The sequence below is a fragment of the Strigops habroptila genome, chromosome 15, assembly GCF_004027225.2.
Source record: "Strigops habroptila isolate Jane chromosome 15, bStrHab1.2.pri, whole genome shotgun sequence".
In the NCBI taxonomy this organism is placed as follows: domain Eukaryota; kingdom Metazoa; phylum Chordata; class Aves; order Psittaciformes; family Psittacidae; genus Strigops; species Strigops habroptila.
In genome coordinates this window covers 38,718-60,735 of record NC_044291.2, presented here as the reverse complement: position 1 = coordinate 60,735, position 22,018 = coordinate 38,718, and the positions used below count along the sequence as shown (strand labels likewise).

Below are 22,018 nucleotides of genomic sequence, written 5' to 3'. Positions count from 1 at the left end.
TTTTTCAACAATTTCTACACCTTCAGGAGTGTAGGGGAGAGTTCTGAGGGTGTGATCTTGCGTGTCCTCTTTCGGCTCTGTGCTTAGAGGCAAATCAGCAGCCCTGAAAAGTTACTTGCTTTGAATCTCATTCTTTTTAAGAGTCTGGCCTCTGATGGCTGGGTGTTTGGGGTTAGCTATGCTGAGCAAACATCCTGAACTTGGGCTCCTGACCCTGCTTTGAGTGTTTTGCTTTTCAGACCCAGAAGGTTCCCAGGAGAGGAGAAAGGAAACTGGCAGGCTATTTTTAAACCCTTGCAGTTGCCTTCCTGCCTTATATTATTTATTATCCATTATCAGAAGTGTTTCTCCCCTGAAACCATCTTTAGTGGTCAACCAAGGGACCAGTTAAAATTGCCTATGAGAGATGCATTTTTCTATAGAGGTCAGATAAAGCTGGAGGGTTTTTAAGGGTTTTGCCAACTGAAAATGAGTAGTACTGTTGTTTATTATATGTACTTGAGCAGTGCCAAGCAGTTCCAGTGGTGGGCCATGATTACACTGCCCTAAGAGATAAACACTGAAGAAAAGTACAGTCTCCCTCTCAAAGATCCTACAAACGCTGATTTCTGCGAGGGAACTCGGTGCTACCTCCAGGTTCTGCGTGTACCGGGTGAAATGATGCACACCACTAGTCTCATTTCATAGCACATCTTGCAGTGTCACGCAGTCCCTGCATGACGTGCCAGTGGGCCAAAGTGGGATGTGAGGATGCCTCTGTGCAGAGCATCCTCACATCCTTTTTGCAGCGGATAGAGCTCTGGGGACCTGACTGGCCATGTGGGGTGACCTGTGCAGTGATTAGGGCTGCATCCCTGTGCCCAGGCAGCGTTAAAAATCCACAACGCCCCCAAGAGAGCATCCGGAAAGTGCCAGGCTGCTTGGGGCAGTGCAAGGCCATGGTGCGGGGCTGGGTGCCCTTTCCCAGGATGTCCCAGGAAGTCCCCTTGGCCTGCTGCAGCTCCTGATAAGCAGGACAATAGCTCGCGTTGTCTTTGCTCATCATCGTGCCTGGTAAACCTCTGAATTTGAAGGTATTGCATCCCTGGCAGCTTTGTTAATCCTTTCCTCCCCCAGCAGGAGCTGCTGGTGCCCTCGGCAGAGCTGGATGTGCAAGCCTCGGCTCCATGTTCTCTTTGGAAATAAAGCCAGGGGTGGGAAGGTCCTGGAGGCTGATGTTATTTCAGCTGCACAGGGAGCTGAGGCGCAGAAGTCTGGGTTTTGGTGTTGTCAGCAGCAACTGCCCCGGACCCTGTCACACGGTTTATCAGCAGCGTGTGAGGAGAGAAGGGGAACAGCCAGGGGAGGGTGCCAGCATGCTGCGCTCAGCACAGGGGGCTAATGAATGACAAAGAGTTTTGCCTGTTTCTCTTTGCCTCTGGAAACAAAATTATGTTGCAGGGTTTCAGGATCATCTTGGAGGCTCAGGGCCTCATGAAATCAGTGGGATCTGAAGCCATGCTGTCCCCTGGGCCCAAATCTCTTTCCCTGAGTCCCTGCTGGGTTGAGTGCAGAGGCCTGGTCCGTTTTCACACTGGGGCCTAGCACAGGCTGCAGGGGCCTTGGTCACATCCTTTCATCTCCTTGGGGATGCTGCCTGTGGGGCAATAACTGCGGACCACATAAAGTCCAGCTGTGGACAGAGAAGGACCAGACAGAGCTCTGAATACACGCAGCCCTGTTGGCGGGGGCTCAGCTCAGGTGGTGAGATAAAACTTGTCTGTTCAGACAAAACCACGTTATTAATATTCATGCACTTGAATTTAATACTTATTCTTTGGGTGGTGTGTGTGAACCCCAGATCTAAGTGCTATCCTCTCCCAAAGCTGCTGCCACCAGTATAGCTTTGCTCCCTCCCACCCTAGTTAAACCCCAGGCGCGCACGCCCCCAAGCTTCACTCCTCCGGGCAGCAGCGCTTCGCCGCAGCTCGCGTTTTCGTGCGCTCGGGGTTTTTCCCAGCCTTCCGTGGCTCCGCGCCCCGTCCCCCGCCCCATATCCGTCCTCCCCCGTGCCCCTCCACCCCGCGGGGGCCGGGCCGAGTCGGGCCGGCCCCCGGGCGGGCGGAGGCTGCGGGAGGAAATCCAGTGCCTGGTTTTGCAGCCTAGCCGGCTCCGTCCCGGCCCCGCGGTGACATCCGGCTGCGGGCGCTCCCATTGCCCCTGTGCCCCGCCGAACCGCCCGCTGCGGCTCTCCCTGCCCGGTGGCCCCGGGCAGCCCGCGGGCGCTGGCGGGGCCGGCGGCGGAGCGCGGCGCCGGGGATGCGGCGGGGCCCATGGTGAGCCGCCGCCGCCGCGCCCCGCTGCACCATGCCGCCGCGCCCGTCCCCGAGAGGATGTTCGAGGGCTGCCGGCGTGCGCGGAGCCTCTGGGGCGGCGTGAAGCTGGAGGTGGCCGGCGAGAGCAGTCCCGTGGTGCTACACAGCTTCACCCAGCTCGACCCCGACTTGCCGCCGCTGGAGGTGAGCGCGGGGAGCGGGGTGGTTGGTGGAGGGGAGGAGAGGGAACGCAAGGAGCAGGACCCGGCACACAGCCCGCTGTAGTTTGGGTTTCTCCACCTCACTGGCAGCCTGGGCAAAGCTGGCACCGAGTCTGGTCAGGGGGTGGCTGTGGGCATGCATAGAGCTGTTTCATTTAATAAATGGGTGCCCCTGCTTGGCTGTTTTTGCTGTGCGTCCCTGTGCCATTGACTGGCGGGCAGGCTGCCAGGCTTTCTGCTTTCACTTAAGAGATGCTTGAGATGCTTTCCCTCAAGGCAACAGAGAAGGGGGCAGATTGCTAAAACTGGGGGCTTTTAATATTTCATTTGGTACTGCTCACGTCTGAGCTGCTTGTAAAGGCTTTAGGCTTGTCCAAACCACAGAAATGTTCTCTGGGAAGGTTATGGGACGACTTTGCTGGAGGATGAAAAATATTCGTGCTTCTTTGGCTTCAACCTGGGGCCGTTCAGAGTCAGCTGGTCCCCGGGGGGTCTCAGCCTGAACGGTTTGTTGGTGGCAGGTGTGTATGGAGGGACCTGAAATAATCTGAGTCAGAGCTGTACTTTTTTTCTTAGTAATCGATGATCATCTTTGGCGTGCCAGGAATGTCATCGATTGTGAGCAAAGGGTGTGTTAGGAGACACTCAGCTGGAGAAAGGTTTTGGCATTGGAGGTGGTGCTTTCATGCAGTGTATGAGCCCTGCACAGTTTGCTGGTGGTGCAGGGGTTAATATCAGCAAGGGTCAGCAAGTCTGGCTTTGCTGGGATTTAGAGCCAGCTGCAGATGTGCTTCTCTGCTCTGGATGCTTCCTGCTGGAGCGGGGCGGCGGGGGGGGGATCTCCGTTAAACCTTTTGGGTTACTGTGTAGATACCCACAGAGGGCAGCCAGCATTTCAGGAGGTGACGGCTCCGTCTCCCAGTACTAAATGCTCTACCCCATAACCTAGGACGGAAAGGCTTGTCAGCCATAGATGGGAAGGGATTATCTCAGGCTCTGGCTGTATTATTCAGCTCTGGCCTGCTGGAAGGGGCTCATCAGCTCTGCTGAGAGTTCATCAAAGCTCCAGCCAGCTTCCTTTCCCTCCTTTCCCTTCCCTCCTCCTCTCTCGTGGGGGTGGGTGTACTGACATGCTTTAGAGTACATCATCTGGTTTGTGTTATGCCTGGCAGGAAGTCCAGCCTCTCCGGCCCACACCGCTCCGGGAGGCTGAGGGGCCGCACTTTTGGCAAGGAGAGCAAAAGGAGTGGGGAGGAGCAGAGGGGGTGATGCAGCGTACTGCTCCTCTTACCCCAGAGGTACCTGGCATGTTGTGAGCCCCCCGTGCACCCTGGCCAGAGGAGGCTCTGGAGCTCAGGAGAGGTGTTGGCAGCATCTCGGGTGATGGGGGCTGAGGGAGGCTTTGCATGGCCCCCACTGGTACTGAGTAAGCGCCTGCTCTTCTGAGCACAGTGGAGAGAGATGATTGCTCATCAGACCTTCTCTGAAGTTGTCTTTACCCAAATTCCTGTCCTGGGCTGTACATGGGTCTGTGCCATTTAATGGTCAGAGCACAGCATCTGATCACTTGGCCTTTCTTCCAATTCCTGAAAAACTTGCAGACAAATTCCTCCCTTCTCTGTACCATTCATTTGCAAGTGATGGCAAGAAAAGGCGTATCCCAGAGTGGTGTATGGTAACCCGCTGTCTCCCAACTGGCTTTGAGGTGCTCGGAGAGCTGCTCACCTCGAGCATGTTCCTGTGCAAGGGCCTACACGTTGCTCACTAATCCCCGCCAGACACATTGTGCTGGTTGGCATTGCAGGGCATGACTGGGGCAGGGGAAAAAAGTGTCAGTGTTGAGACAACTATCGTGGCAGCAGTCTGGTGTGGTTATAATCCTTGGGTAGAGAGATTCTGCAAGATGCTTGGTGGGAAGAGAAGGCAGATTATTTGAATAAGAAAATCCCCTGAGATCCTCAGTGTTTGGGTGAGCCCCATTGGGTGCCCTTCAGTGCTGCTGGGTGCTTGGTCGGAGCCCGGCACTGCTGCCTCCACCGAAGGGAGCTCTACTTCCCAGGCTTGGGATGGCCCCTGCGCTAGGACAGAACTGTTTTCAGCAGAGCTGTGCCAGCTTGTGGGGTGGCTAGTCTGGTCCCACAGGGAATAGAGGATCTCTGGAAAGCTGCTGGGCAGGTTGCAGGGAATGTGAATCTCATTTTCTACTCCTCGGCGGAGCCCTGTGGGTGTCAGCAGGGCAGACCTTTGTCTGTGTCCCGCAGCAACAGTATTGATAACCCTGGCATTGCTTTGGGGTCCTGCTCAAGGTCTGGTGGCCACGTGTTTCCAAGTGTTCTTGCCGGGGAATGGAAAATTTAAACCGTCTTAAGCAAAGGATCGACAGAGCAGCTTTGCAGACCTTCTGCTTTGACCTTTCCAGTTCCAGTCCATCCCAAATCAGCAGTAAGTGTTAATCCTTTCTTTCCAGCAGCAGACACAAAGGGAATTTGGTGGCCCTCCTCCTTGTCCTTGCTGGACAAGCATGCCATAAACATCACTGCAGATGGCACAGACCAAAATTGTCATGAGGCTGATGTTACTGAACCTTGAGACAAGTGGCTGGGCTGATGCATTCAAAAAACCTTGTGTCCTTGTGTTCTGGCTTTATTTGTTTTCTGAACAATTAGGAGATTTTTAGTTGCCAGACATCCTCAAAAACTGGAGTTGCTCAGCCTGGATGCCTTGGAGGTCAGTGCTTGTTCTTTGCAGCTGGGAAGGAGGCGAGGGAGGGGCAAAGATATCTCTTAAAAGCCATTTTCTTTTAGCTTCCTGTGGTGCCTTTGGAAGAAGATCGTTTTCTCTTAGTCTGTTCTCCTCCCCCAGGCACAACCTGATATGCCCCTTGCAATTTGCCAGATGAACATCATCTGTTGGTGTCTCTTGGATGGGTACCTACCTTCTGGCTCCCTTCCAGAAAGGTTTGGAGCTGGTGGTGAGGCTGGGAGCAGGCTGAGATGCTGATTGTTGGTGGCTGCTGCAAGGCGGGAATAACAGGAGTGGGAGGGATTTTTTTTATTACTATTTGATATGATTAGAGAGAAGTTGGAGAGAGGCTTCTAAATGTGTCTGTGTAAGAATCATGTTACTCGGAGGCTGTGCCATGATTCCATAGTCTTGGAGAATTTCCACACTTCCCTGTTGTCTGGGTTGGGCTGTGATGAGCAAAAAGGGCATCAGGCTGGCTGTGCCTGTGAGAACAGGTCTGGCTGAGCTGGCACCGCTGTTCTGGAGCTGGGGGGTTGGCTGTGACCACCCCCCTGTTAGGCCCATAGCACAGCCTAGTTTTGGGGCCACCTGAGCTCATCCAGCCATAGGGAGGGCTCACCACTAGCGGCTCCTTCATCACCCTTTCTGGCTTTCTAATTGCCAGCCACTCTGCCCCCAAGGGATGTGTAACTGAAGGAGCAATGAACTTATTGAGGTCTCTTTAGGCCACATTTAATGTCTGGGTATCCCCTGCTTGTACTTTCTCTAACGCCGTTATTTCCAGAGCTGTCTGGTGACTGGCTTTCAAGCAGACATGTTCCTTTTATTTAAATATATACATGCAGCAGGGCTGTTTCAGTTCTCAAATATTTCTTCCATCTCCCACAGACTCAGCAAGGGGGGGGGGAGAAATGTTGTTGCTAAGGAGCAGGATTTGGATACAAAGCTGGCTGAGCTGCTGGCAGGGGGCACAGGAGGCTCCAGCGCAGCTCACGGTGGGTCAGAGTTTGTGCATTGCTTTGTGGGATGGCATCTGTGGGGTCTGGGTGAGCATTGAAGCATTACTTGGGCATTGGGGAGAAAGAGTTGAGTTGTAGGACTCATACCCTCCATAGATTAATTTGTTCATCCCATGCTGTGGTGCCGGCTTGGACACAATACAGCATTCATGGCCTGCCCAAAATGTATGGCATTTGCTGTGGGGGTCTGTTTGACGTTCATTCTGCAGCAGCATCTGGAGGTGACGCAGGCATGGGGGCTTCTGCAAGGAAGGACTTGGTGCCCAGGGAGACCTGTTCACCATCGCACTGAAACTGCATCACAGCCCCTGGCTGGAGCTTGGGAAACTGGCCGCGGGGAAGGATTGAGCTGTTTGGCTACTTCAGTCCTTGGTTTGTTGTGTTCCTGTCCCTATGCAGGGACTCACCACACACCACAGCAGCCCCAGCCCTCCTGGCTTGTGAAACTCCGATAATGATGCATTTGGACTTTGCTCCTGAGTCGTTAGGGAGGTGCTGAAGTCTGGCATGGAGTAATCCCAGCTGCTGCCGGGGGCTCTGCCTTGCCCCTCAGGTGGGTTGGCCATCTGAATGGAAACACGGGAAGGGGGTTGGAGCAAGGACAGAGGTGTGAGAGTGCTGCACCGTGAGCCTGCTCCCGAGCACACGCTTCGGCTTAGCACAGGTGTAGCTTTGCTCACACGTAAACTGGTGTTTGCAGAAGGGCTTTTGTGGATGGGCCTTTTGTTCTCTTAACACCTGGGAACAGCTCTCCCAGAGGTGGCAGGAAAGTCCTTTACTAAATCTCTGCATGGACCGTGCAGTTGCATGGGCTGCAGTGAGCAAACACCCGTCTCCTTCCGTGCAGTGAAGCGGAGGCTCTGCCTAAACTCTAAAACCTCTGTCTCTCTCCACCTGAATTTGTTTTGTTTTTTATGATGTTGTGTAAAATAATCTCTACAGTTTTTGCTTACATTCCTGGGGCTCTGTTGGTACAGGTTCTTATAGGGCAGCACTTTTACATTAGATAACTGCGGAGAGTTTCTCTAACATACCTAAGGGTCAGTAGTTATGTGACAGTTAAATGCCAGTGGAGATTAAGCGCATGCAGAGGCACATGCATGTCCCTGTTCTGCTTGCACAGCTCGCCAGGAGTGGGTTTGTTTCCAACACACAGTTGGTATTTTGATGAGCCCTGCTGTCAGAAGCACTGCAGCAGAGAAGGCATCTTCCCACTCTGCGTGTGGGGTGCTGGGTGGCCGTGCAGCAGGGCCAAGCTGCCTGGCAAGCCCTGAGCTCGATGGAGGCAGGACAGAGATGGCTCCGGCTGCTAGGCACCAGCTGAGTCCTTGTAGCTGACAGGGGAGGAGAAAGTTCTTTTAACTTGCAAACAGAGCAAACTGGAGAGGAAACTCATCGAAGGCAACTTCATCTGGAATGCTGAGGCATTATTTTTAGAACAGCTTTTCCTTCAGCTAACCACACTTTAACAAACAGCAGCTGAGCTGAGGGCCCATGTGGAAACCTGCTTTTCAAAGGGCTTGCTACCCATCTTACCAGAATTTCTTTTGATGTGATGGAGCAAAACCATGCAACCTTTCCCTGCTCTTTGCGGTGGTCAGGTCTCCATGGAGACTTGCAAGCTGAGAACCTGCCCTAGGCTCCTGCTTCAGCTGGTGTTTTCGTTTGTGAAATGATTTGTTTGGTTTGGGTTTACCTCTTAGAGTTAGAAGTCACTTCAGGAAACCATCATTTAGCCAAGCTGGGCAAAGCAAAGCAGTCTCAGTTGCCTGAGACTGACAGGATGGAAACTCAGCAGTAGGAAGCAAAGAAGGATGCTGAAGCGCACACCTTCACATGGTTGGGGAGCTTGGGACCTCACCTTCCAGTTTAAGACAAAACCCTAGGGATTTTGTTCAAAGACACTTTGAAGAAGTGTCAGCTGGTGGCCTTCTGCTGGTGGGGTCTGGCTCTGTGCATCAGAGCAGCAGCAAAGCTGGTGAGCTGCAGGAATTGGGAAGTGTGGGAGGTGTGAAGTGGGGCTGATGGTGTCACCCCCATTCCTCCCATGCTGTGACCCCAACAATCACTGCAGATTTTTCAAGGTAAGGCAAATGCTCGATTTGGTGTATCATCTTCAAACAGCCCAGCCTTTTTACAAACATTGCTTTTTCACAAACATTCCTTTTTCATAGAATCCCAGACTGGTTTGGGTTGGAAGGGACCTTAAAGCTCATCCAGTTCCAACCCCCTGCCACCAGCAGGGACACCTTCCGGTAGAGCACGTTGCTCCAAGCCCCATCCAACCTGGCCTTGAACACTGCTAGGGATGGGGCAGCCTCAGCTTCTCTGGGCACCCTGTGCCAGCGCCTCAGCACCCTCACAGGGAAGAGCTTCTGCCTAAGAGCTCATCTCAGTCTCCCCTCTGGCAGGTTAAAGGCATTCCCCCTTGACCGGTCCCTACAGGTCCTTGTCCAAAGCCCCTCTCCAGGTTTCCTGCAGCCCCTTTAGGCACTGGAGCTGCTCTAAGGTCTCCCCTTCAGGAGCCTTCTCTTCTCCAGGCTGATCCAGCCCAGCTCTCTCAGCCTGGCTCCAGAGCAGAGCTGCTCCAGCCCTCCCAGCATCTCTGTGGCCTCCTCTGGACTCGCTCCAACAGCTCCACGTCCCTCTTGGGCTGTTGCCCCAGAGGTGGATCAGGACTGCAGGAGGGGTCTCCCCAGAGCGCAGCAGAGGGGCAGGATCCCCTCCCTGACCTGCTGCTCACGCTCTGGGGGTGCAGCCCAGCACACAGAGGGGTATTTGGTCCCAGCGGCAGTTCTGCTGGTCAGGACGCTATGGCCAGATCCCAGTGCAGAGCAATGTGGCAGCAGTGCCCATTGCTGGTGACCATCGCTATGATTACTGGGTTTCTATACAACAAATCTGGTGGTTTACTAGATTCAGTTTGAGTTGCAACAGTGAGAACTGGCATTAAGATGGGCCGGCTGGTCCCTCCCTTGCAGCATGCTGGGCTGACTCAGAACATAGCTATGCCTCATGCCAGTGTCATAACAAACAATCCTTGAAGCATTTCTTGAGGAGGGAGGTATCCTGCAAACTCTAGCTGTCCCAGTGCTCATTCCTATGGAAGTCAGTGTGTTCCTCAGCAAAACTCAGCTCTGGGAGGATGGGGCTGTTTGAGGTTTGACCTGTCTTAGCCCAGGCAATGGCAAAGGAAAGGAGCCAGGGAAGGAGGGTGGGCACCTCTGCCCTCTTCACACTGATGCTGTCCCATGGTTGTTCTGCACATCAGCTTTCTGGGTATCCCAGGGTTTGTCCCCCCCAGATAATTTTAAATGGGAGTGCGAGCTGCAGGAATGCTCACCTGTGGCTGGTAATCCCAGGGGATGAATGCGTCAGGAACAGATGAATCGGGATTGAAGCATGCCTGTACTGGCTTGCCAAAGTGACGTGGCTACGAGGAACAGGCTTACTTGTGTGGTGTTTTACCTGCCATGGAACAGCTCTAGTAACGTGAGAGAATGCTTGCCTGCAAATGCCTGTAGTGAGGAGCACCGGGTTGAAAACCCGGTGTCCCTGTGCAGATGCAGGTGTGCTCCAGGCTCTGGTACACCCTTGTCATCAGCCATCACTGGCGAAGGGCTGTGTCTTAAGCAGTGGGAGAAAACAATCCCCAAAGTCTGTGCTGAATCAGGGTAAGTGGGAAAGTGGAGCAACCGTGCAGGGAGCTGCCTCCTGTCTCCCTGCCACCCTCCAGTGTTTGACTAGTATCTGATGGAGGGTTGGCTGCCTGCAGGTCTTGCTCTGGCTGATGCTCAGACATGGTCCATGGCAGGACCCGCACCTACAAGTACAGGGCGGAGGGTCCAGGTAGGAAATTCATCCCACCTCCCTGCCTGGACACCTGTGTTCCTCGTACTGCAGGCGTGCTCAGCCCTCTCGATGCGCAGGATCTGGCACACCCGGTGCTCAGGGCAAGGCCCAGCTCCAAACCTCACTACTTGGGCTCTTGGAGTGCGTGTTCAGGCACTTGACAACAGCTGGCATGGTTTTGGTTTTGTTTTTTGCCGTTGTTTTCTCCCTAAAGGTGCCAGTTAAACTTAAGCTCTCAGTTGCTTCAGCTGTGGAAATCAGACTTAGTTGACTGAGCATCCTGATTGCAGCCCCCCCAGGTGTCAGCTTGTTGACTCCTGCCCCTGTACCTTCCTATATAGGACCTCCTGCCTCGTTGACACCTATTTAAGTAATGCTCAGAAGGTGGGATTTTCTCTTCCCCCTTCCAGGTTCTGACAACTGCCCAAGGGAGAGAAACAAGTGGTAGTGGGGGCAACATCCCAGAGAATGATCTCTCTCAGCCCTTCCCAGAGCGAAGGGAATGGGCTGAGACCTGCAGCTGGGATGTGGTGGGACATGCTGGGACCGCAGGTGTCAAGAGGAGGCTGGGATGAGATGGGCTCAGCCCAGACCTCTGGGAAGCATGCCAGCAGCAAATGGAGGCATCCTACGTCATCCTGGCTGGGGTGGGAGTCAGGCATATGAGGGGCATGACCAGAGAACAAAGGCTCGCATTTATTCCTTCCTTCCTTCCTTTCACCACAGTCCTTTGCTGCCTCCCAGCACTGGATTGTTTCTGCATTTTCTCTGCTTCAGCTGTTTACTGGGTCACCCTGATGCAGACATGCACACAAAGAGTGAGCCATCCAACGAGGCCATTCCTGTGCCACCAGCACTGTGACCCCCTCTCCAGTGGTGCCACTGAGACAGGCTGGGAGATGCCTGAGCCTGCCCTGCTCTGGGTCAGGGGCATCTGTAGCTCCCTGGGCATCCTCTTCTGCACAGGCTGGGGCAATGGGGTTTTAAGGAGGGGAGGCCCAAGAGGTCTGGGCCTCTTGGCTTTGCCCATGCTTCAGTCACAGCAGCTTTAATGGAGGGAATTTAAGTTGACATAAGGCAGTGTAAACATGTGGGTGGACACATTTATTTCATGAGGGCTTATTTTGGTTCAGTTCATCTATGTGTCTGAGCTAAACTGAAATTAACCTTGTTCAAATTGAAACAGACGGTGATGGCACAGTTACCGTAAGGCAGACTGCAGCCAGGCAGGGCTGTGGCTTTTGGACGGGCTCCAATTTGCCCACCCCAACCTGCGCACCTTCAAAATTACAGAAAGACAGGACGTTGTTTTCTTTTACCCTCTGCAAGCTACAGCAGGTGAGTTACTGCATAGGCAACCATTTACAGCTTATCCAGGCTGCTTGGGAACAGTGTGTGGTGGAACTCCCTGGGAGTGTCGGCGTGCTGCCGTTGGGATGGTTCAGCATGGCATGGGGGGCTGCAAGCTGCCTCCTGGGGCTGGGCCTGGCAGTTGCTGGTGCCACGCTCGCTGCTTTGCCCGTTCTGCATATCCTGTGTGCCTTGCTTGTGCCGCCGCCGATGTGCACTTCGGTTGTGTCGGTATGTGCTGGGGAGAAGAGAAGGCTTTCCAAAAAAGGCTGGTTTAGAGCAGCTGAAATTTCTTAAAATTAATTTTTTTGGCTGTCTGGACTGGCACCTGGGCTACAAGCTGAGAGCAGGAGAATATTCAATGCTTTAGGTGTCTGAGGTTGCAAAGACTTGACTTTTGAGATAGGTGAACTCGCTAGCTTGCAGATGCCAAAACATGCGAGGGACAAGCATTGCCCTGGAGTTGCAACAAGGAACAAATCTGTGTGTTGTGGTTAAGGTGTAAGATGTAACTGACATCTCAGGATTGACCATTCCAATCGATTTAAAGGTACAGCAGCTCTGAATGCCAGCCTAATTGCCATCCTTTTCCAAATACATATGGCAGTTTTTGCTGCCACAGAAATAACACAGATGGTGCAGAAGTACCCTGGTTCAGTATTCCTGTTTCAGGAATCCATAGAGTAACTTTAGATCAGGTATGCTTGAACTGTATCCTCTTTGGGACACACACCCTGCTTTTTTTTGTGTTTGAACAAGGCACTATAGAGCTGTCATGTTGCATCTGACTTACAGGTGCTACTGTACACACACACACAAATAATTTTTTAACTTGTTTCTGTTGTGGGTTTTTTCAGATTTTTCTGTTCCATCTTGGTGAAATATAGACCTTTGTTCTGAGCAGAAATTACTTACTATGAGACACTCAATCTTTATTAACCTTACAGAGCAATATGTGTTATATTTTTTTATGCACTGGTTTTCACCAGTCATGTCATTCTGGTTTCACTTCCAGCAATTACTCTTCAGGCTCTGGGCGAGTTTAGCAGAGCTGTTGCTCTGTAAGCCAAGGCCAGCTGTGTCCCTTGTATGCGAGCCTGACTCTGTAGGCATTGGCACTGAGCATGAATGCTGCCAAAACGCACGCTGAGGTGATCACGAGCACAAAGCTAAGGGCTGTGGAGCAAGAGCTAGAACTGCTGCCTCAGCAGGATCTTATTTCCATCAACTTAGAGAGGAAGCAAAACCTGCTGCACTCAGTTTTCTTCTAACTTTCAGCATCCTGGGAGGGGAGCTCATCCCAGCATGTCCCCTGGTAGGAAACATGAGGGAAGTCCCGCTTTGGTAGTGTTTTCACATAGGGAGAAAATGTCTGGGTAGAGGTGTTGGTGGTCTTCTATACTCCTGGGTGTAGGAAGCACAGGGTTTGGACTTAAGCCATTGTCTCTGGCACTGCCAGTTACAGATGGAGTTTGCTTTTCCCTGGGGCATCCCCCTAGCAAGGCTGATCCACCAGCACCTACATCACCCCCTGCATAAGGGCAGGATCAGGCCCCTTGGAGGCTGGAGTAGGCCAGAACATCTTTGTAGATCTTTGACTTTTGACCATAAAAAGAGAAAAAAAAAAATGTTTCTGCATATGGGAGGGCTCTTAGTTTTCTTTAAAAGCAAAAAGAAAAGCAGATGGGGGAGGAATCCTATGTATCTCCTCCGTCTCATATCTGGACCCAAGTGCTGAGCTCCTAATCCTCATTCCAGCCACTCACTTACTGCATGCAGGTGACAAGATGCCTTTGTAACCAACTGCTGTTTTCTTCCTAAGCTACAAGGATGGAGAAGGCTGCCTTTGAACATTGTTCTAACCCAGAGGGTTAGAACAACCTGCTGTTGTTCTCAGGCAGCGCCAGACCCCAGGGAGGAAGTGTAAAATCCCCACAACAGGCAGATACAGGGTGATGTGTTCCATTCCCATGTCCCATCCTGCTCCCTGTGAGTGTGTGATGCTGGGTGATGCTTAGCTCCAGGGCTTTTCCCTGCAGGTGCAGCTTTGCATGCTGAAACACCTGAAGCAGAGAGCAAGTGCTCAGGGTGTCAGGAAAGCCCAGCTGCAGAGCCCAGCAGCTGATGGGGTGAAAACAGGCTCTTGGCTGTCACTACTGGCCTAGTGTCCCAGCAAAACCACCCCGTTTTCACAGTGGGTTTCAATTTAGCTTCTGGCCCTTTTTCTATTCTTTTTGTGTTTCCCCCATTGTCGCTATGTTTTAATGAGCTATTGGAATTAGTCCTGGTTTGAGGCAGCTCTGAGCAGGAAGGCAGAGTGTTGAAAACCCAAAGGAATCATGTCCATCTGCCTAACGTCTCTGTGCAGGGAGCAGTGCCCAGGAGGGGCCGGGTGCAGCTGAGCTGTGGCTGAAACTTGAGTTTCATCAGCGGCAATGGGAACATGGCTCAGGGAGAAAGGGGGCGATGGGAGATCAACTTGCCTGAGGCCAACATTGGCTAGAGACAACCATTTTACTCCAGTGCTGCTATGGTCATTGCTGGGATGGTGTTTGGGATCAAGAGTGCTCCTGACTTCAATGGGGCTGCTATTCCAAAGCACATGCCGTGGGTCACCGGGGTAGGCAGGCACCAGCAGGGGGCACCTTTCTTTTCCCTGAACACGGGGAAGATTTTGCAGTTTCCTTGACAGCTTTGGGTAGTCTCTGTAGCTTTTCTGAGTGCAGCCAGGGGAAGGAAACTGCTGACAAGGGTGAGGCACAGATGGACGATCCCAACTGGCAGAGCTGTGAGGGAACGTCCGCCATGGGGCTTTTTGCCTGAAAGTCCTCGTGAGGAAATGTTATGCTGTGTGCGCTTATTTTGGATGTGTAGGACAGAGGGTACTTCTGCTTTTGTGGTCTTTATCTTTGCTTCACGGAACTGCAGCTGTTTTCCTTTCATCAGACGGGGGTGATATTTTTCCTATTTCCTTTTACATAATGTTGTACTCTTCAGTTTACGTAAGAGGCCCCAAAGTCACTGCTATTTGTTGCATGGGTTTGGAATTTGCTCCCAAGAGTGAAATGAAAGTTACCTTGGGCTTGTGTCAGCCATGGAGGAGATGGTCCTTGGTGGAGCTGGTATCTTTTTCTCCTGTAAAGGCCCATTTCCCCTTGCCAGTGGAAAGGGCTTATTATGAGAAAGGGCTGGGGGCTGTAAAGACCAACTCCCCACTTTCTGTTTCTGGCTTTTCCCAGCTTTCTTGAAGTCCTTTCAAACTTGTGCAAATGCAGAGCTTCAATGAGAAACTCCTGGTGATGTCTCCCAGGTTCAGCTCTGCCTTTTCTGGTCTTTTTTATGCCAGTGAGAATGTCAGTTCCCAGCAGGTGCAGGTCCTCAGGTTCCCTTGGACAGGATTAGCATCTGCTTCTCTCTGTGGCTGGTAGTGGCCCTTTGAAATCACGATGCAAAGATACTGTGGGTGCTCTGTTGTACCTGACTATAAAACAGGCATTTTGTGTAGCCCAGCTGAAAGGGAACAGAGTAACATGAGTATCTTGATCTTTAAACCAGCTGTTGTCCAGGGAGCATCAGTAAAAGCACTTTAAGCAGTTTTGCCTCTTCCATGTGTGCTGAAATTAATACCTCTTTCCAATAACAGTTAATTATTTTGTGTCTTTGGAGGCCAGTGTGCTAACCCAGGACACGTGGGACCAGAACTCTGAAGACCTGGTAATTGTTGGATAATTGTCTGTGTGTAACACACAGGGGTGCTGTCATGCTCATGCTTAATCCTGTACTTTGTTCCTTTCTTACTAAAACCATCTTTGTGACTGAACTCAAACACGCAAATCCCTAGCCAATATTTCGCTTTGCTGTTTGGCTTTTGCATTTTTCCCCTCTCTTCAGCTAGCAAGAAGAGACAAAGGCAGATTCCCTGCTGCTCTCTGCCTGGCTCCTGCAAGGATCTCTCACACCATAGCCCTTTATCCAGGCTCACAGACCTCGTCTATGTCTTAGAGCTTATTATTAAACCTCAGTGTGAAGATATGGTTTGACACCACACCATGTATTAGAGCATTCACCAGAGGGTAGAGAGTAGGAATTCCTCCCTGGTGTAGTCACAGAGGTTTTGAACTGTGGGAGGTTGCTTATGCAGCCTGGGGCTATCCGCAGTTGGAAGAGGCAGCCTAAAACCAGGCAAGCCATCTAGTGCCAACCTCCAGTTTCATGTTTCTAGGGATGAAGTCTTGCGGAGTTCACTTACAGCTGCTTCTGCAAAAGTTTCCACTCCGCAGAATTGGGTGTCTGATTCTGTGTTAAATGTGGATTTTTCTTGTGCCCCTCCATTGAGAGGCCTTTTTCCTGCTGTATGGAGAGGAGCAGGATTGCACGCTGAACAGGAGAAATCATGGTCAAATGTTCATTAACTGTGTCTTCCCTTTTTTGGTGCCCATCTTGAAATGCATCGGATCACACTTTCTGGGGTGCTGAGTCCCTTCCACAACAGTATTGTGGAAAGTGCAAATGCCATAACCATCAACCTCTCAAAGCTAGGGCTTTCACAGAAGAGCTTTGCTGAATCTTGTTGCACCTGTTTAAAGCGCTCTCTGGGCTTGTCGAATGCATCTCTTGATGCAGTAAGCATAAAGGATCTCTGCTATGATGTGGTGCTCAGTTATTCAAGTTGAACCACTGCGTGCTGGGCTGTGGTTGTGCTGTCTGAGCCCTGACTCATGTTCCCTTCTTCTATGAGAAGCAGAAAACTCCAGCACATGTGTAGGGCAGGCAACGAGGAGCAGTAGCTGTTGCAGTAATATTTACTGGCACTTGTCTGTCAGAGCTCTTTAGAGACTATTTTGAAGACTTTCATCTTTGGTTGACTTGCTGGAAATTCTGGTGGGAGTGCCATACTTAGGATTGCAGTGTTCTTGATGGCCGGCATGTACATAAACCACAGGTCAAGGGTTTTTGTCCCTCCCAGCCCTGCTCCCACCCTGTGTCTCCTCATCTGCGTGAGAAGTGTGCAGATTCAGTGCAGGTGTTGAGCAGGACTTCACTGGCTCCACCCTGCTGCTGGCTTTTGCTTCCTTGGTTTTTAACCAACATGTGCAGAATGCACAGTCAGCATCTTGGAGAAGCAGCCGTAGGAAAGAGGAAGCTCACATGGAATATAAATAGCCAAATTTTAAAATGTGCCAGTGTAGCAGCTTGGCTGGCTCTTGGCATGAGCCTGGCTAAAGACTGCTGGGAAGCTGCGGTACTTCATGTGTGGTTTGCAAAGGGGGAACTTTGGGGGATATCACACAAGTCAGCAAGACAAAAAATGAATGAATTTGACAATCGTGAATATGGGAAGGAAATGAATTTTGCTTCTATGCACATCAAAATTGGGTGTATCCTCTGCATGTGACATGAAACACAGCAAAAACCCGTGCACAGTTGTGGCAATACTTTCCACTGTAGTTTCGTAGCAGCTGCCAGTGATTTATGGATTGATCCAAGCACATTTTGTCTTCCTATATGATTTAATTTCTTTATTGATTTAATTGCATCTCTAAAGCATCTGATTTTTCTTGATGTTTGTGTCTGGGGTTTACAACTGCCCAGCCAAATCTCTTTTCTGAGAGACTGTACAGGGGTCTGCTGGTCCTGCTGGACCCAGAACTTTCCTCCAGCCCAAAGTCAGCATAACTGGAAGACACACAGGATAGGGCTGATGTGCATGTTGGGTGATAAAGCCTGGGGGAGAGCCTGGGAAAGCTGATGTAAAGCATCGTTGGTAGTGATCCCCCTTCTCTGTCACTGCCGCGTGGGCAGTGGGCTTGCATGCTCAAGAGGCATCTACTGCTGTCATTTCCTGAGGACAGCACATAGCTGTAGACACCAGGATCTGATGGTCTCTGTGGACAAACTGGGAAGAGTTTCCTCAGTTTTTTTTTGTTTTGCTGGAAACAGCATCTATAGGTGGAAGAAAGACAACTTGGCTGACTTGGGCTCAAGTTAGGTAGCATCACTGTGAGGGGTTGATTTAGAGCAGGTGCAAGGCTTTAGCATTGCTGGCAGCTTTCTCCTGACGTCCTATCAGTCCCTCCAGTTCCCAGCTAAGGCACCTTGTGGAGTTGGGGAGTGACTCACCTGGTATAGAAGCACCTCGTTCCTGTGAGCTTTTGGTGGAGAGGAGAGGTGATGGGGGAGAAGCCCAGTGCTCTTGGCTGCCAGTGCCTTTAGCTATGTACCAAGCTCACATTCCTCTCGCTGATGTGTTTTCAACAGCTTTGTCTTCCCACACTGGGGCCAATGTCCTTGATGGCTGCTCTAGTGGGGCTCCCAGCGCACGTGTGACATGGTGCTGCAGAGGAGCAGGGAGTCAGGGTGGACTCAGGGGCTTGTTCATGCCCTTGCCGGTGTCCAGGCTGTGTGGTGCCAACCGTTGGGGCTCAGGGCTGCCAGCCTGCCTGGGCCTGGGCCAGCTAAGCTGGGGGAAGGTTGGACTTAGAGCTGCACTACCCCCAGCAGCCAGCGTCATAACCTTGAGAGATTTATGGAGGCAGGAGGGAGATGTATTTTCATGTCATGCTGTCTAGGAAGGTGCAGGGCATGTGTGCCGCTGGGTGCCTTTTCCATTCTTGAAATTCAGACATGTTTATACTTGAACACAAATTTATGTCATAATTTATCCCAGAGCATAGAACAAGAGGGACTGACGCAGGTGTCCGGAAGGATGTCTGTGTCCGCTGCCTTGTGTGGGTGCTGTCAAGGCTGGTCTGGAAGCCAGTGAATCCCAGGAAAGACATTTGATGATCACAGCACAGCTGGAGTTAGGAGCCTTACAAACCCTTGAGCTTCAACAAACAAAACCTCTCCATAGTCTGGCTTGAAATGAGACGAGCAGGTTCAGCAGAAAGTAAGAAGTCCACCAACACTGCCCCAGGCTCTGTTCTCATTCATTACAACCACGAACAACAAGCTTTTTAAAGTTTTCCCCTTACTCTTTGAGCTGGCTGTGGTTCCTGCCTTGATTCCTTGCTCATAACAAGCACTTGACTTCAGCAGGGTGTGATAATAGCACAGTGACCGCTGCTGCGATGGCAATGATATAAGATGGTGGTTAAAGAGCATGTTAGGTGTGCGTTCAGTATATCAGCTCAGAGTCACGTTCAGTGCTTTCTGCTCAGTGTCTCTTGAGATGGGCAGTGCCATCTGGAAGCGGGGCCTTGGGTATGGCTGTTCCCATGTTCATGGGGAACAGTTTGGAAGGATAATATTTTGCAGGGAGCAGCACTGCTCCTGGGGCTCTGTCGTGGGTCGCTCCATGGCAGCATCTCCCCTGGAAAGCCTTGTGTGGTTGCATTGCTCAGAGGTTTTTGTGCTCCTGAGAGGCAGATTTCAAGGAAAGCTGTGGGCTGGCTCTAGGGCCTGCCTGCATTGTCGTATGCAGAGGGGCTTGTCCCTGAGCCCCTGCACCTCAGCATGTGGTCACCTCCCCCTGCTAACTGCTTACTGCTTCCAGGCATTGTTTGAGCAGTGGGTTTTGCTGCATGTTATGCTGTGTCCCACCATTTGGCATGGGGGATGGAGGGCAGGGGAGATCCTGCAGTGTTTAAAAGGGTCTGGATAAATCTTCCTTAAGAGAGGCATTGACTGAGCAGAGTGTGGTTAGAGAGGAGGAGGGAAACAGATTGTCCTTGTGGGGCTGGAGCTGCCATGGAGCCCCATGCTGGCATGTGAGGCTGGGGGAGACGCATGCCTGGGCACCTGCCCAAAGAAGCATCCCTTCTTTCCTCCCAAAATTTTAGACGGTCTCCATTCCGCAGAGCAGAAATGTGAACCTCGTGGCTGGGTCGGGCTGTGGGCCAGACGTGCCTGTCCCCACGGGCGTAGGGACGTGTCCCTGCTGTGCCCAAGCCCGTCTCAGTGGTGTTCCCTGGGGTTTCCCCCCAGCTTTGAGCTCCCCCTTTGGATTTCTGCCTTCTATGTGTGGCCAGCACTGCCAAAGCTTGTGGTCAGCTTGCTTTGACAGTTATTATTTATTACTGTGCAGAGGTGCTCAGTTCCCGCAAGGGCAGATTACTGAGAATATGGTCAGACCAAGCAGCAATGACACCTTATGAGAAAGGCAAAGGCCTGGGGAGGAGGAAACAGCTGGGGCTAGGTACAGGGGTGTGCTGCCACCCGCTCCCCTCGCTGCCTGGCAAGGGCTCCCCATTCTGCCCTGTACCTGGCACTGGCACAGCCTTTGTTTGTGGAAGGGTTGAGACACCGAACCAGGGAAAATGGAGTAGACAGAGAGCAGCTTCCCAAAGTCCTGGCTCTGCCTGTGTGCAGGCTCAGGTGGGCCCAGGCTTAATCTGGCCAGAAAGATGTCACCTGGTTTGCATTTCTGCGAGGGAGAACGAGGGAGACTCTTACTGCCTGCCAGCTGTTGCCTTTGGCTTGCTGGGATGAGCCTGCAAGAGCATCTCTGCCACACTTTATTGTCCTTATTTCATGGTGTATCGTGTCCTTTCGTGCAGAGCTCCACACAGGAGATTGGAGAAGAGCTGGAGGATGGTGTGATCTACAGCATATCCCTCCGGAAAGTGCAGCTCCATCACACAGCCAACAAAGGGCAGCGATGGCTGGGGGTAAGCTAGGGGCTCCACCAGTCTCCTACCACAGGGTGTTTTAAAGATGTTTTCCTGCCAGAGTCAGGGCTTTGCAGGGTTGATACCAGCACATGTCTTTCCCTCTTCTTGCTCCCCCAAACACTCCTGTCCTGGGGGGTCCTTCCAAGCCTTATCTGGAAATCATGTAATTATTTGGGAGCGGTGGCATGGGAGCACCTGCTGGCCTCTGCCCCACAGGAAGGGGCATGGGGGAAACAATCTAAAGCCTATTTTGCAAAATAGGGCAACTCTGATTTGCATCTAGATTTTGGCAACCTTGAGGTCCTTCCTGGCATTTCCCAAATGCTCGAGTTTTCTCAGCTGTGTTGCTGGTATTTGGTGTCTGAAGAGACCCGGCTTCCCTTTCCCAGGCCTGTCCTGAGAGCCCCAGGCCCTGTGTAGGGTGTCCATGGTCCCAGCCTAGACCCTAACACTGTCTTGTGAAGCTGAAAGTGTCTGTCTTCACCCAGCCTACTGGCTTCTGATCCTGTCCCCACAGTTTGAGAATGAGTCAGCCTTAAACCTCTACGAGACATGCAAGGTACGGACAATAAAAGCTGGGACCTTGGAGAAGCTGGTAGAATACCTGGTCTCAGCCTTCAAGGGCAATGACTCCACCTATGTCACCATCTTTCTCTGCACTTACCGGGCCTTTGCTACCACCAAGCAAGTGCTGGACCTGCTGCTTAACAGGTGAGGCTGCCCTGAGCCCCAGAACACAGCTGGGGTGGTGTCTGAGCCCCCTTAACAAGGAGAGCCCCAGTTTCGTTTGCTGCCATGCCTTGGAGGGCTGATGGACTTCTCCCAGCTCCATCAGCATGAAGGTTTTGAGGCAAGGCAGGGAGGACACAACCTCCCAGAGAGCTGGAGCCCTTCCAACTGGTACTCTGCTGTGAGGTGGCCAGTGCTGGCTGCTTCCCTATTCCCATAACATGGGGGCTGTGGCAGAGAGGGGGGAACAGGACAGTGTATGGGAAGTTCATCCTGACCCCCTGGCAGAGCTGGGGGTGATGTGGAGGGAGAAGAGGCAGCACTGAGAGACAGCTGAGTCCAGAATGCTCACTGCTTCCTCGCTGTGCCCCACCAGGTACGGCAAACTCCATGTGCAGGTGAACGGGGACCATGCCAGGCATGCTGTGGATGAGAGGACGGAGCTGAAGAAGTAAGTCTGACTGCACTGTGGGTGAACAAGATGGGTAGCTCTGGTGACAGCTCTTTGGTTCTCGCACAAAGGCATGTGTTGTCCTTCTTGTCCCAGGGGTGCTCCTGAGGATCATGGGGGTGCTCATGGGGGTGCACATGGTTGTCTCCTGGCACCTGATTCTCACACAGGCTTGCCTGTGTTTCCCCCCCCCCACCTGCAGTACCATCTCCTCCATCCTGGGTGCCTGGCTGGACCAGTACTCAGAGGACTTCCGCAAGCCCCCAGACTTCGCCTGTCTCAAGCAGCTCATCTCTTACGTGCGCCACAACATCCCTGGCTCAGACCTGGAGCGCCGAGCCCGCATCCTGCTGGCCCAGTTCCAGCAGCAAGAGCAGAGCGAGTCCGAGGTGGAAGGTGGGTGTCCTTTCCCTGCTTGCAGGGGGTCGTTTGGGGCTGCAGGTGGAGACAGTGGTACTGGTTGGCATTAAGGGTCTCCAAAACCTTGGGTCTTGCCACATGGCTGAACCCCCATAAACCCTGCCTGCGTTTACATGGAGGTACACTGGGAAGCTAATCCAGCTGCACCAGAAGTGGGATTTCTAAATGGATTAGCTTATCTGCCTTTAATCCTCTGCAGATACTTGTGTCCAGGTTTAAAATGACTATGCTTTTATCTGAGCCTCATTTATCATGGTGTGAAGCCAGATGGGAATTAAGAGCCTGGGTGGTGGGATGTGGGTGTCTGCAGGGGGCTGGGGTGGGT

At 52.2% G+C, this 22,018-nt stretch overlaps 1 protein-coding gene across 6 annotated transcripts in view; it reads left to right on the top strand.

Annotated features, from left to right (window-relative positions):
- Nucleotides 1–22,018, top strand: part of RALGDS (ral guanine nucleotide dissociation stimulator) — a 57,398-nt gene that overhangs the window by 28,831 nt on the left and 6,549 nt on the right. For 3 of the 6 annotated variants that reach the window (XM_030507277.1, XM_030507275.1, XM_030507273.1), the window contains exons 2-5: nucleotides 19,980–20,090; nucleotides 20,611–20,804; nucleotides 21,199–21,273; nucleotides 21,476–21,669. In XM_030507277.1, coding sequence (XP_030363137.1) covers nucleotides 19,980–20,090; nucleotides 20,611–20,804; nucleotides 21,199–21,273; nucleotides 21,476–21,669 — 574 coding nt within the window. Of the gene's footprint in view, nucleotides 1–2,312; nucleotides 2,499–19,979; nucleotides 20,091–20,610; nucleotides 20,805–21,198; nucleotides 21,274–21,475; nucleotides 21,670–22,018 lie in introns of those variants that run through there. The other 3 variants (XM_030507272.1, XM_030507274.1, XM_030507276.1) reach the window with 3 other exon arrangements.